This window comes from Danio rerio, chromosome 7 (genome assembly GCF_052040795.2).
Source record: "Danio rerio strain M-AB ecotype USA chromosome 7, GRCz13ab, whole genome shotgun sequence".
Classification (NCBI taxonomy): domain Eukaryota; kingdom Metazoa; phylum Chordata; class Actinopteri; order Cypriniformes; family Danionidae; genus Danio; species Danio rerio.
Window position 1 is genome coordinate 4,055,021 of NC_141027.1, and position 14,212 is coordinate 4,069,232.

A 14,212-nucleotide genomic window follows, 5' to 3' on the forward strand; every position below is an offset into this window, starting at 1 on the left:
GATTCAAATTGGTTATTTTGGGGATAACACGCAACTCATAGGCTATATAATAAATTTTTTCATCATTTTGAAGGTAAGAAACAAAGATTTATCTTAGGCTATCACGTGTTTTCTAATCAAATAAAAAGTTTATCCTACTCAGTTGTGCCCATTGTTTTTTTTTCATGCGCATTTTTTGCATTTTTGCGCATCTTGGTGTTTCCATAGTGCATTTTTTATGCAATGATCGAAAATCCACATAAAATAGGTAGATGGAAAATAGCTAGTGTTGGGAAAAGGTACTTTTGAAAGTAAAGCATTACAATATTGAGTTGCTCCTCAATGGGTGACACGGTGGTGCAGTGGGTATCGCCAGGGGTGCCGCTGGCTGCCACAGAGCCCTCTGTCAACATTTCATGGATGAAAGTGTAGAAGGCGGTGAGGGGTGAGGGACGAGGCATGCGGACAAAAGTGAAGAGGGGGTAGGATGGTTTGGGGGTGCGTGAACAAAAATGAAGAGCGGGGAAGGGAGGGGTGTGGTTGATAGGTGTCAAGGACGAAACGAAAGAGCGTGGGAGCGGGTGTTGCGCGGAAGATATCGAAGAGCAGGGGAGGGGGGTTGCGAGGACAAAAGTGTAGACGAGGAGGGGAAGAGATGTTGGATGCGGGGGGTCGTGGCTAGGTCAGTTGCTGCTACTGTGTGGAGTTTGCATGTTCTCCTCGTGTTGGTGTGGGTTTCCTCCAGGTGCTCCGGTTTCCCCCACGGTCCAAACACATGCGCTATAGAGGAATTGAATTAGTTAAAGTGGCTGTAGTGGCTGTGTGTGAATGCAATAGTGTATGGGTGTTTCCCACTCCTGGGTTGTGGCTGGAAGGGCATCCGCTGCATAAAACATATGCTGGATAAGTTGGTGGTTCATTCCGCTGTGGCGACCCTATAATAATAAAGGGACTAAGGCAAAAAGAAAATGAACGAATGAATGAAAAACGTAACTCGTGGCATTACTTAGGGTGTTTTCACACCTACACTTTTGTTTCGGAACGTGTCTCGATTGCCCAGTTAGCGCGGTTCGATTGGCATATGTGAACAGGGCAATCGCGCTCTGTTCCGTGCCAAAGTAATCGCTCCAAGATCGCCTGAATGAGGTGGTCTCGGCTCGATTGAAGCGTACCCTGGAGCGGTTCGATAGCAGTGAGAAAGCGATCCGATCCGAGCGCGGTTATATGTTTTATGGATATGTAATAGGCATACGGCTATATGAAGAGAGAATTATGAGTAGGGCGGGAAGTTTCGCGAGTCTCCGGATGCCCGCAAACGAGTGATGATCTCCCGGTAATCTCGCGTCTCCCTCCCGGTCCTCAAATAGGCATCGTAGCGCACCCTTCTCACCCCTCCCCACCGCATCTCTCCTCAGACACGTCATGCGCGCACCCTGTCAATCACCACCAAACCACCACCTCTCCTGACAGCTGAGCGGGACTCTGCAAAATAAACCCTGACACTCTGAACAATGTGAGGAGAGTTTACTCGCACGTGACTTGTTTTAGCTCTTTTGGTCCGATTAGAAACTTTGCAGTGTGAAAGCGAACCGCTCCAAGAGCAAAGAGCAACAATGTAACAATTTTAATCTCTGTTTCGGAACAACTGAATCGATTCACAGGTGTGAAAGCACCCTTAGTTACGTTCTATGTGTTACGTTACTTTTGCGGTACATTTTACTTGGCTGAGACTTGATTTCTTTCAGAACTAGCAGTGGGGGTATTTCTTTTTTCTTGCTTTTTTTAAATTAGAGGAGCTCTGTAATTACAATGCCCTGTGTAACCTACATCTTCATTTTCCTTTAAAAAAGGAAATAAAAATAAACTAAAATAAACTCATCTGCTTCTCCTGGTCAAATTCAATATTTTAAAGCACACCAACTTTATTTCTCCAAGCAGGACATGCTCCTGAATTAACATTTATGTTGATCCCGAAACAACATTTCTATCAGCCAATCAGAATTAAGGGATATTATTACCATTTATGTTAAGTTTAGGCTTATGCACTTCTACATGACTGTTATCCAACTATTACACTGCGAAAAATGCTTTCCTTACATAGATTTTTTGTCTTATTTTGAGTCCAATATCTAAAAATTCTCAAATCAGGAAGAATTTTTTAGACAAGCAAAGCATATGGTCTTGTTTTGAGAAATAATATGCTAATAATAAGTGAGTTTTTCCTTAAAAGAAGCAAAATGTAGCAAAAAAAAATTTTTTTTTGACGTAAAATTATTTTGCTGACCCCATTGGCAGATTATTTTGCTTCTTTTAAGGAAAAAATCACTTATTATTAGCATATTATTTCTCAAAACAAGACAATATGTTTTGCTTGTCTAGTAAATTCTTCTTGATTTGAGAATTTTTAGATATTTGGGCTCGAAACAAGACAAAAAAAAAAAATCTAAGTAAGAAAAGCATTTTTTTGCAGTGTATTCCCCTCTGATTTTGGGAATAATCTACAGTTATGGTTGGATTTAGAGGTAGGGAATAGGTATGGATTGCATTTTCAAACAAAAATGATGGTCTAGGATCAACACAGATGCTAATCCAGGATCACATCGTACTTGGCAAAATCATAATGTGCTTTCAAAGCATTTAAATCAGAAAAATGCATTGTTGAAATTGAAATAAATTGGGTCAAGTCATCATGATTATTTTTGTCCACCTTTTTTTTGTGTGCCTTTTTTGTCTTTTAAACAATTATTTTTCTCTAAAGCTCAATAAATACAAGAAAAGCTGGTCACACTCATTTTGATGGTCTGTTTGTTGAGTTTAAGTTACATTGCATCTACATGCCAAACTAATTCTCATTAGATTATAAGTAGACTGATAGGCTGAGGTTAGGGTTAGTGTAAAATGACATGTACTTCTTATAGTTAGCTTAATGTCTGTTGAAGGAGCAGTATCAACAGATATTAAGCAGACAGTCTACTAATACTCAAATGAACCATCAAAATAAAGTGCTACCGACTAGCCTAGCAAATGACATATTTGGTTTTCCTGCTTAAACTAAAGTTCAAATTAATATTCATATTTTTAAAATGAGTATTTTAAAGGGTCACGAAACACCAAAACACATTTTTTGAGCTGTTGACAGTCGTATATGTGTCCCACACTGCTAAAAACACTATTAGGACACCTATATTTCACTAAAAAGTGTAAATTGGTTGTTTTTGCGTTATTTCAAGCAAATTCGTACTTCCTGTTTGAAACAAATTTTGGAAGCTGCGTCACGGCCATGACATAATAGCGTGTATTCCAGCGTGCAGACTGGGCGTCTGTGCCAGAGTGTGTCTTATTACGTCTTACAGTGTGATGCATTAATGCATGAGTAAGGCTTGGTTCAAACCAATCAGCGCGCTCTATTGTGCAACTTCATTAATATTCATTACTGTCACAGTGTTTAGACGACAGAGACGCCACGTTGTGTTGGCAAAACAAGTGTGAATGGTTGCTTTTATAGTTTGCTGCAGTGAAGTTTTGTTTTCATTTTTTCTCTGTGAGAGCTCAGACTCACGCGTGGATTAACAGTGTACGCGACGCTCGACAACAATAACTTACGTGTCTAAGGAGGAACATTGTTTACCTGAGAGCTGTTCTCATCTGCAAACGCTGAGATCCGGATTCGCTTGTAGTCTCCTCTTCATAAAGACGCGGCTCTAGTTGCTGGTGATTGTCCTGTCTCTACAGATTTGGTAAGTGAGCGACCAGTGCTCTTTGTTTATTCAGTTCGTATTTTATTCGTATCAAACAAACTATTGCAACAAGTGTAAAAAAGTTAGCACTAACAGTTACAACCAAACTATAACCTCTTGTTGGATTTTGTGACCGGAATAACACACGTGGCTTTCTGACACTACCTGCCGAGTGCATGTAAGTTTCCAGGAAATGCTGAGTTTTTTTTTCTCTGATTCGCCGTGCGGTATCAAACATTGCATGAAAAATTAGAGCTTAAAGCTATTAAAGCTTAAAGCTGTTCCTCGAATCAAATATCTCGTTTGTCGCGAGGGGCATGAATGAATTCCCTGAATGAAAGAGCCAAACTGCAGTTAAAGTCCACCATTTAATAATTTGGCAAATAATTCGACTACAGATGTCCATGTAAACACAGTCACATTGTCCGCTGTGGTTGTGTGTTTAGACTCTGAAATTCAGCTGAAATTCAGCCCAAATAGACACTCCCATACCACGCCTCTTTTCTTCCTCTGACACTCCCCCCTAAACAGAGCTGGACACGCCCACTTTTCTGACTTTTTCCAAAGTACAGGTGTGAAAACACCCTGCTGAATCGAGGGGGTTTCATGGCCCTTTAAATGATGAATGGATTTAAAATAATTCTCATAATATCTTACCGTAGAAAACAGTTCCTTCAGCAATCAGCTTCACATCACACCTCAATCTCTTATCCCAAAAATCCTTCATGCACTGCAGGCCGACCGTCATCTGCTCTTCAGCTGAGCTCTTCCTCACTTCATCTCCTTTATTCTCTGCTTTGAGCAGCTCCAGGACTCTCGGAGCTCCCAGACTCTCCGCTGCCGTCTGAATCTGCATCATGTTGTCTATATTCAGATTACTGATGCCTCCAGTGTAGGCGAACTCCACCACTGCAACCAAACCAGACCTGCACACCTCAGGACTCAACGAGATCTCCTTCACATCTTCATCTTTCTCCTGGATGATGGAGCTCACCGCGGCCAGGACAAGCCAATGAACACGAACGCTCATCCCATCCTCAGTGCTGAGGGTCAGATCTGTGAGAACGTCCGCCATCTTCATCTCCAATAGAGTTTGATGGATCTCACTTGCATAACTCTGCCTGCGATACCTGTGCAGAGTGTTACAGAAGACCATTTCTCCACACTGATCAAGGTCAACATCAATTCAATCTTTTATTTTAAATCCTCTGTTAAATAGACCCAGGCTCCAATTTAACAGCAGAAAAAAACTAAACAATGTTTTTTTTTCGTTTTTATCTTAAAGTTTGGTGACTTATTCTAAAATGACTCCAACTCTAGAAAAAATATATGATTATAATGAAGACTGTACAAGTTTAGAGAACAATGCAGGGGTCATTAAAACTCAATAAAATAAATAAAACATTACAAAAATGAGTGATGCATGGATACAATTAAATCCAAAGGCTTGTGAATTTGCTGACACAGCTGTCAGCTTTTACACATTTTTTCAACTTCAAGTCCTCTTGAAATCAAAACAGAGTTTTTTAGATTTTAGCATCAGTATGTTGGTCTTAAAGTTGCCATAAAGAAGTGGAGTCTGTCCTTAAGATTGTCATTTTTTTCTCATATCGTGACGTACATGCAATTGAAACAGTCCTAAAACTGTATGGTGCATTTTATCTTTGGGAACTCATTAAATCCTTGGAGGATGGGTGTTGACGACAAAAAGGAAGAAGATTGACCTGATTGAAATAATAGCTCCACCCTTAAGAACTGATAGCTCCACCGTAACAAACTGATAGCTCCACCCTTAAGTACTGATAGCTCCGACGTAACGAACTGATACATCTGCCCTAAAAAACTGATAGCTCCGCCCTAAAGAACTTACAGCACCACCAATTCACTGATAGCTCTGCCCTTAAGAACTGACAGCTCCACCCTAAAGAACTAATAGCTCCACCCTAAAAACTAATAGCTACGCCAGAATTAACTGATAGCTCCACCCTAAAGAACTAATAGCTCAATCCTAAATTACTGATAGTCCGCTCTAAAGAACTGATAGCTCCACCCTAAAGAACTAATAGCTCCACCCTTAAAAATTGATAGCTATGCCAGATTTAACTGATAGCTCCACCCTAAAGAACTAATAGCTCCTTCCTAAATTACTGATAGTCCGCTCTAAAGGACTGATAGCTCCACCCTAAAGAACTGATAGCTCCACCCTAAAGAACTAATAGCTCCACCCTTAAAAACTGATAGCTATGCCAGAATTACTGATAACTCCACCCTAAAGAACTAATAGCTCCATCCTAAATTACTGATAGTCCGCTCTAAAGAACTGATAGCTCCATCCTAAAAACTGATAGCTCAGCCCTAAAGAACTGAAAACTCCGCCCTAAAGGACTGATAGCTCCACTCTAAAGAACTGATAGCTCCATCCTAAAAACTGATAGCTCAGCCCTAAAGGACTGAAAACTCCGCCCTAAAGGACTGATAGCTCCACTCTAAAGAACTGATCGCTCCACTCTAACGAACTGATCGCTCCGCCCTAAAAGACTGATGGCTCTGCCCTAAAGGACTGATAGCTCAACTCTAAAGAACTGATCGCTCCGCCCTAAAGGACTGATAGCTCCGCCCTAACGGACTGATAGCTCTGCCCTAAAGAACGGATAGCTCCGCCCTAAAAAACTAAACTGAAAGCTTCAGCCTAAAAAACGAATAGCTTCCCCCTAAAGGACTGATAGCTCTGCCTTAAAGGACTGATAGCTCAACCCTAAATTACTAATAGTTTGCTTCAAAGAACTTATAGCTCGGCCCTTAAGAACTGAAAGCCCTGCCATAACGAACTGATAGCATCGCCCTAAATAACTGATAGCTCCGCCCTAAAGAACTAATAGCTCCGCCCTAAATAACTGATAACACAGCACTAAATGACTGACAGCTTCTCCCTACATGACTGATAGCTCTGCCCTTAAGAACTGATAGCTCTGCTGTAACAAATGGATAGCTCCATTATATTTATATATATATATATATATATATATATATATATATATATATATATATATATATATATATATATATATATATATATATATACTATATATTACAAGATAACAAAGTGCACAGATATATCATTTATAAAAAGCACAGGTATATAAATATAAAATAAGAAGAAAACATTTTTATTTCATGCTGACTTTAAATGTATCTTCATAGATGGTGTGCTCCATCTTTATCAAGCACAGGTTTGAAGAATCTTCACTTTGGTATCTACAGTACCTGTGCATTGGTTCATCTTCCTCGGCATTACCGTCTTCATTATCCTTCTCTTTCATTCCCATCCTGCTGTCGTTGTAGGACACGATCCACTTTAACCTTCGCTTCTCCTCCTCCTTAAATTTCTCTCCTCCCTCTTCCATCATCCTTTTCCTGCGCTCTTTCTCTCTCCTCCAGCGCTCCTCCCATTCCAGGGGCAGATATTTTCGTGTAGACTCCATCCCTTGAGTGTTTTGGTTTTAGTATTACTGCTTATTGTGGCGTTTTCCTCTGGGATTTATTCTTGTTTTATTAATACTTCTCTGTTTAATAATACTTCTCTGTTTTATTAATACTTCTCCATATTGAGTTTTCCCCAGTTTGTTTCTTCTTTCAGTAATACTTCTTGTTGTGGTGTTCTCCTCTCACTCCATTTGCTTTTGTTATAGTTATACGTCTCCTTATTGTCAGTCAGTTTTGTCCACAACCCATATTGTCATGTTTTCCTCTGGGGTTTATTCTTGTTTTAAGGATACTTCCACTTATTGTTGTGTTTTCCTCAGAATTTTATGTTTGTTTTAGCTAAAATGTTTTGCTATATTTCTGGATTTTATTATTGAGTAGTTCTATAGTAATATTTTTCACATTGTGGTGTTTTCCTCTAGGATTTTATTCTTGTTTTAGTAATTCCTCTCCATGCTTTTGTGTTTTCCTCTGGACTTTTGTCTTGTTATAGTAATACTTGTTGTGGTTACAATCAATTTTGTCAATCAGTTTTGTACATAATCCATATTGTCATGTTTTCCTCTTGGATATATTTTTGTTTTAGGATTACTTCTCCATATATATATTTTTTTGTTTTCCTCTTGTATTTAATCTTGTTTTAGTAATACTTTTACAATTTTTTGTGTTCTCCTCTGGAATTTATCTTTGTTTTAACAATACTTTCCTTTAATGTCATAATTTTCTCAGGATTTTATTCTTGTTTAAGTGATAATTCTCCTTATTGTGAGTTAAATCAGTTTTGTACCTAATACTTGATGTTTTGTTCTTCTTTGGGATTGATTCTTGATTTATTAATACTTATTCATATTGTTGTGTTCTGCTCAGAATGTTTGTGCTTTCCTTTTTTCTTGTTTTATTAATAGTTCTCCTTATTATCATCTTTTCCTCTGCAAATTATTCTTCTTTTAGCGATACTTCTCGCTGTTTTGTTTTCCTCAGAATTTTATCCTTGCTTTAGCAGTACTTCTCCTTTTTTTGTGTTTTCCTCTGGGATTTGTTCTTGTTTTAGTACTTGTTGCGTTTTTTCTCTGGGATTTATTTTTGTTTAAGTGTTGCTTCTCTGTTTTGTCGTGTTTTTTCCTCTCTTTTTTTGTTTTATTATTACTTTTCCTTTTTTTGTTCGCCTCTGGGTGTTATTCTTGTTTTAGTAACACTTGTGTTTTCCTCTGGATTTATTCTTGTTTTAGTAATACTTGTTGCGTTTTCCTTTGGGATTTATTTTTGTTTAAGTGTTGCTTCTCTGTATTGTCGTGTTTTTTTCTCTCTTTTTTTGTTTTATTATTACTTTTCCTTTTTTGTTCTCCTCTGGGTGTTATTCTTGTTTTAGTAACACTTGTGTTTTCCTCTGGATTTATTCTTGTTTTGTTAATACTTATCCACATTGGGATTTTTTCTTGTTTTAGCGGTACTTCTCCTTCCTCTAGGATTTGTTCTTGTTTTAGTAACACTTGTTGTTTTGTTTTCCTCGTGGATTTACTTTAGTTTTAGTGTTACTTCTCTGTATTGTCGTGTCTTCCTCTAGGATTTATTCTTGGTGTAGTAATATTTCTCCTTTTTTCTTGTTTTCGTAAAACTTCTCCTTATTGTCGTCTTTTCCTCTGCGATTTATTCTTCTTTTAGCGATACTTCTTACTGTTTTGTTTTCCTCAGAATTGTATTCTTGCTTTAGCAGTACTTCTCTTTTTTTGTGTTTTCCTCTGGAATTTATTGCTGTTTTAATAATACTTGTGTTTTCCTCCGGGATTTATTTTAGTTTGAGTGTTGCTTCTCTGTATTGTCGAGTTTTCCTAAGGGATTTATTCTTGTTTAGCAATATTTCTCCTTTGTTCTTGTTTTTGTAATACTTTTCCATATTTCGGTGTTTTCCTCTGGGATTCACTGTTGTTTCAGCAATTCTGTGCTTTTGTTTTTCTCTGGATTTTATTCGTTTTATTAAAACATTTTCCTTTTTTTTTTTTTTGTTCTCCTCTGGATGTTATTTTTGTTTTAGTAAGTTTCTTTTTTCTTCTGGATTTATTCTTGTTTTATTATTACTTCTTGTTGTTGTGTTCTCCTCTGCGATTTATACTTGCTTTAGCAGTACTTCTTCATATTTCTGTCTTTTCCTCTGGGATGTATTGTTGTTTCAACAATTCTGTGCTTTGTTTTCCTCTGGGATTTGTTCTTGTTTTAATGTTACTTCTCCTGATTGTGGTGTTTTCTTCTAGGATTTGTTCTTGTTTTAGTGTTACTTCTCCTGATTGTGGTGTTTTCCTCTGGGATTTGTTCTTGTTTTAGTGTTACTTCTCCTGATTGTGGTGTTTTCCTCTGGGATTTGTTCTTGTTTTAGTGTTACTTCTCCTGATTGTGGTGTTTTCCTCTGGGATTTGTTCTTGTTTTAGTGTTACTTCTCCTGATTGTGGTGTTTTCTTCTGGGCTTTGTTCTTGTTTTAGCGTTACTTCTCCTTATTTTTCTGTTTTCCTTTGGGATTTCTTCTTGTAGTAATATTTCTCCTCTGTTCCTGTGTTAGTAATACTCCTTATTGTCGGTCTCTGTTTTCAGCGCTCGCTCTTGTCTGAGATCTTGCATGCTGTATTTCTCCCAAGTCAACAACATGCTAATTATAGTGTCTGGGTCAGTAGATCTCATTTCAGCAGGGGTCAGGCTCTGCTGCTTAAAGTTTGTATCAGTACACAATTATTACAAAGTAAGTGTGTGTGTGTGTGTGTTTAGGTCTTTTAGTTGCAGAGGACGCGCTATACTTTGTCATTGTCTGTCATTTTGACGGAGAGGGTTGTAAAAATTCCGTCATAACCTATTATTGACTGTGAATTCATTTGCATATTTTCTAATCACTTTTTTCATTCATGTTTTAATAATGAACTTGCATGACGAGCATATAGGCTAAATTATTCACTAATTTATTTAACAAATTTTACTCATATCTGCCTTACCCAGGCCCGGATTGGCTAATCAGGAGGACCGGGAGAATTCCCGGTGGGGCGGTCCGTTTTTTGGCCGCGAGGGCCGGTGTCCCTAGCTCCAGAATCTGTTGCTCTCAGCAGTCACACTTTTTAAATACAATTTATTTATTTACTTGACCACAGTCTTCTTATTTATTATTTTACCGCAGCTCTGCTCTTGTTATCTATGTAGATAAGTCACCGTTCAATGTACAGCTGTTGTGGTACAGTGGTTAGCACGTTATATTATAATGCGGCCAACCCGGGTTCGGTCCTCGTCTGAGTAACATTTTTTTTCATTTTCATTATTAAGACATAATACTATAAGGGTTGTTGAACATTTAAAGTTTTAAAGCAGCTGTTTTCTCAAAAAAAGACGTGATAGTGTAATTAGAAACAGAATTGGAAATTACCTTATTCTAGGATAGTCAGTGGTGAACTGAGGTGGGCCGGTCTAAGGCTTAAAAACTCCAAGGCTGAAAATGAGTCCCACTCCAGCCCTGGCCTTACCTCATTTCTTCCTCCTCCGTCGACCTGAACTGGGTGCTTGGCTGTGCGTAATCAAACGCATCAAGAAAGACTGATGCAGAGGCAGTTGTCATTAAATTCAGTGTTTTTGCCTCGGAAAGTTGACTTCTCATGACAGTTTTAAATGTGTTCTGGAGGCTGAAGCCGCGTTCTGCTGCCACACTGGAGAGTCATTGCCAGAAGCAGCCCGGACTCTACAGACAGACTCGGGCCAGATATGGTTAACAGGAATCAGGCCAGTGCTTTACAGCCGCATCACAAAATGCATGTGCAGGAGCAAGCTGCGGGCCATACTCGGCCCGGATAACACTCGCCGATGCCGAGTCGGAGCCGGACTGATTACTACCTGCTATCTGGGTAGCGCCACTTCAGCAGCGTTTTGTAGTTAGGAAACATTTCTCCTAGGGAAGTGATCAGAAGTTTGCTGGATTTTCTGAATGTGGGATTTCTTAGTCTTGCAAGCACTCGCTTTCCGGGAAAAAACACTGAGGCATGTGCTCCTTCAGCATCAGGGGCGCGGCTTCACTCCTCTGCGTTCGGTAGTGCATGGTGCTCACAATGCACTCCAAACCACCTGACCTCCTTGTTGCCGCTTGGTTGGCCCGTATGAACAGTTGTCGGAGACTGAGGAAATTTGTCTGTTTCTTCCTCATCGTCCACTGCATCACTTCCTCCATTTTCACCTTTGCTATTAATATTGCAACTATTTGGCCGTTTAAAGAAACTTCTCACACTGAGCTGCTGTGAGATTTTTGCAACTGTACGCAGCGGTGACAAAACAAGGGCAATCGCCATCAGCTGGACAGGAGTGGGAATTACAGTTAGCTACAAATTACAATAGATCCCCCTCAGCATGATCCGTCAAAATGACGGATCACCTTCAGATGTTTCCGTCACTGCTGAAAAAATCCGTCAATGATGGAAAATATTCGGTCAACGTGACCTCTGTTTAGTTGAATTGAATTGAATTTTATTTGACAGATTTTAGACAAACTGTACAAAAAGTATTCCATACACTTTGTTAAAAAAAAACTGTCGAGGATAAAAACACAATAAAGCCCTGTGCTTATTTCCATTGTGGTCCTCTGTTAAATAAAAACAATGTATGGCTTCAAAATACTAATGAAGAAATAAAACAAACAGTCGCCACAGCGGTACGAACAGTCAACCCATCCAGCACATGTTCCACACAGCCAATGGCCTTCCAGCCGCAAACCTATTCACACTCAAGTAACATATCATTTAAAAGATCCTCCACCATGCAAACTAATTATCCTCATCAAACAACCATCTTTTGATAGCTTTTTTGAACAACCTTAAATCTTTTATTTCCTTGATTGATTTTGGTAGTTTGTTCCACATGATTGCACTCGTATATAAAAACATATTTTTCCCCACTAAACTTCTAAATTTAAATAAACAAATATTAAAATCCCAACTCCTAGTACTGTATGAATGCTGTTGCCTCACCATTTGAAAATAATTCATCAAATAGCTAGGAACCACATTATTAAACATTTTACGTACCATTGCCAGTTTTAAAAAACACACTCTATTACTAACAGTTAACATACCTAATTTATTAAAAGACTCTTTGTGCAAATGTGCTCTAGGATGCATTTTTAAAATTATTCATACTAATTTATTTTGTGCCTTTTGCAATTTCTCCTTCAAATTTTCTGAGCAGCTACTGTACGAAAATGACGTAGCATAATCAAAATGGGGTTGAATTAAAGCTCCTGCCAACAATTGTAAAGAATGAACATCCAAAAGATCAGATTGCCTTGCTAAAAACCTAATTTTTCCACAAATCTTCGTAAAAACTTTTTTGCCATAGCATCTCCTGATAATTTATTATCTATTAAACAACCCAAATAGTTTATTACATTTTTTGACTGAATTTTCCAATCATTAATCTTAGCTACAAAATTATCATCTTTTTTTAATTTCACTCTTGAAGCAAATAAAATAGCCTCTGTTTTACCCATGTGTAAAGAAAGTTTGTTGTCTAAAAACCAGTTGTAAACACTTTTTAACTGTGAACTCATAATTTCTTCCAGTTGTGTGATAGTTCAGCCAAAAAGTCAGTACCTTAGTAGAGAAATATGACAACTGACTAGTCGTCATTATTTGACAGGTGGTACATTTTAATTGTTATACATTTAAAATCTTATAAGTCAAATGTTTTTTTTTTTTTCACAGCCTCTAATACAGTATACAGAGTTTATGAAAAGACATGCATGATTAAATAAGGAAGTTAAAATTATTTCAGTAGAGTAAAGGTGTTATTAACTACATGGTGATATTTTAATTTAAATATACATTTAGGAAACCCACAATGCTCAGAATCAGAGTTTATGAAACATGTTTTCAGCTGGTGTTTGACCTTGAGGAAAGCTGAATGCTGTATAATACCAGAAACTCAACATTCTTCTCTGTTTACACTGAAGTCATTTTCAGAAAGCTGATTCGTCTTTTGCACAGTCACCGTGTTTCTGTTTAGGGTCAAGCGCTGTTGAAAAACACAACAAATCAGACAGAAATACACCTCTGAAGTAGCACCATATGTACACTCACTGCAAAAAATGCTTTTCTTACTTAGATTTTTTATCTCGTTTTTAGTCCAAATATCTACAAATTCTTAAATCAAGAAGCATTTTCTGGACAAGCAAAACATCTCGTCTTGTTTTGAGAAATAATATGTCAATATTAAGTGAGTTTTTCCTTAAAACAAGCACAATAATCTGCCAATGGGGTCAGCAAAATAATCTTACGTCAAAAGAAAAAACAAGATTAATTTGCTGACCCCATTGGCAGATTATTGTGCTTGTTTTAAAGAAAAACTCACTTAATAATGGCAGATTATTTCTCAAAACAAGACGATATGTTTTGCTTGTCCAGAAAATGCTTCTTGATTTAAGAACTTTTAGATATTTGGACTAGAAACAAGACAAAAAATCTAAGCAAGAAAAGCATTTTTTGCAGTGCTAATACGAGAAATCACTGCGTCTATTTATGAAGCTTTAAAGTTCTCATAAAATACAGAACAATCATCTCGCATCAGCCTGAATAATCACACGGTCAACAACCTGCAGTCATCTGTGAGCTGGCTATCTCGCATACGAATGACTTTAATCACCAGTGTTTTACGCAGGTTTGTTTTTCTAGTCAAGTCACTTTTATTTCTAAAGAGCTTTTACAATGTAGATTCTGTCAACAGAATACAAAACTATTAAAAGCCATCACAACATTTCAGATTGACTCTGTTCTGGCGATTGATATTTATTCTCCGTATATTATCATTCTCCATAAGTCTCCATTTATCTTTATATAGATGCTTCATTTAAGCGGCACGGTGGCTCAGTGGTAAGCACTGAGAAGGTCGCTGGCTTGAGCCCAGTCTGGGTCAGTTGGCATTTCTGTGTGGAGTTTGCCTGTTCTCCCTGTGTTGGTGTGGGTTTCCTTTGGTTGCTCTGGTTTCCCCAACAGTCACATGTGGT

The 14,212-nt window shown here is 38.0% G+C and overlaps 2 protein-coding genes and 3 long non-coding RNA genes across 5 annotated transcripts in view; 2 read left to right on the forward strand and 3 right to left on the reverse strand.

Annotated features, from left to right (window-relative positions):
• The window catches only part of si:ch211-63p21.8, a 120,733-nt gene extending 110,893 nt beyond the window's left edge, over positions 1-9,840 (reverse strand). The window contains exons 1-2 of the mRNA XM_087260268.1: positions 6,981-9,840; positions 4,374-4,846 (exon numbers count right to left, since the gene is read on the reverse strand). Coding sequence (XP_087116394.1) covers positions 4,374-4,846; positions 6,981-7,198 — 691 coding nt within the window. The 5' untranslated portion in view covers positions 7,199-9,840. The remainder of the gene's footprint in view (positions 1-4,373; positions 4,847-6,980) is intronic.
• The window catches only part of LOC147842925 (uncharacterized), a 959,952-nt gene that overhangs the window by 797,556 nt on the left and 148,184 nt on the right, over positions 1-14,212 (reverse strand). The window lies entirely within an intron of this gene.
• The window catches only part of si:ch211-225k7.4, a 494,418-nt gene that overhangs the window by 137,302 nt on the left and 342,904 nt on the right, over positions 1-14,212 (forward strand).
• The window catches only part of si:dkey-88n24.3, a 285,177-nt gene that overhangs the window by 105,276 nt on the left and 165,689 nt on the right, over positions 1-14,212 (forward strand).
• Positions 12,845-14,212, reverse strand: part of LOC147842940 (uncharacterized) — an 84,181-nt gene continuing 82,813 nt past the window's right edge. Inside the window, exon 18 of the long non-coding RNA XR_015495257.1 lies at positions 12,845-13,224. This is a non-coding gene — a long non-coding RNA (uncharacterized LOC147842940). The remainder of the gene's footprint in view (positions 13,225-14,212) is intronic.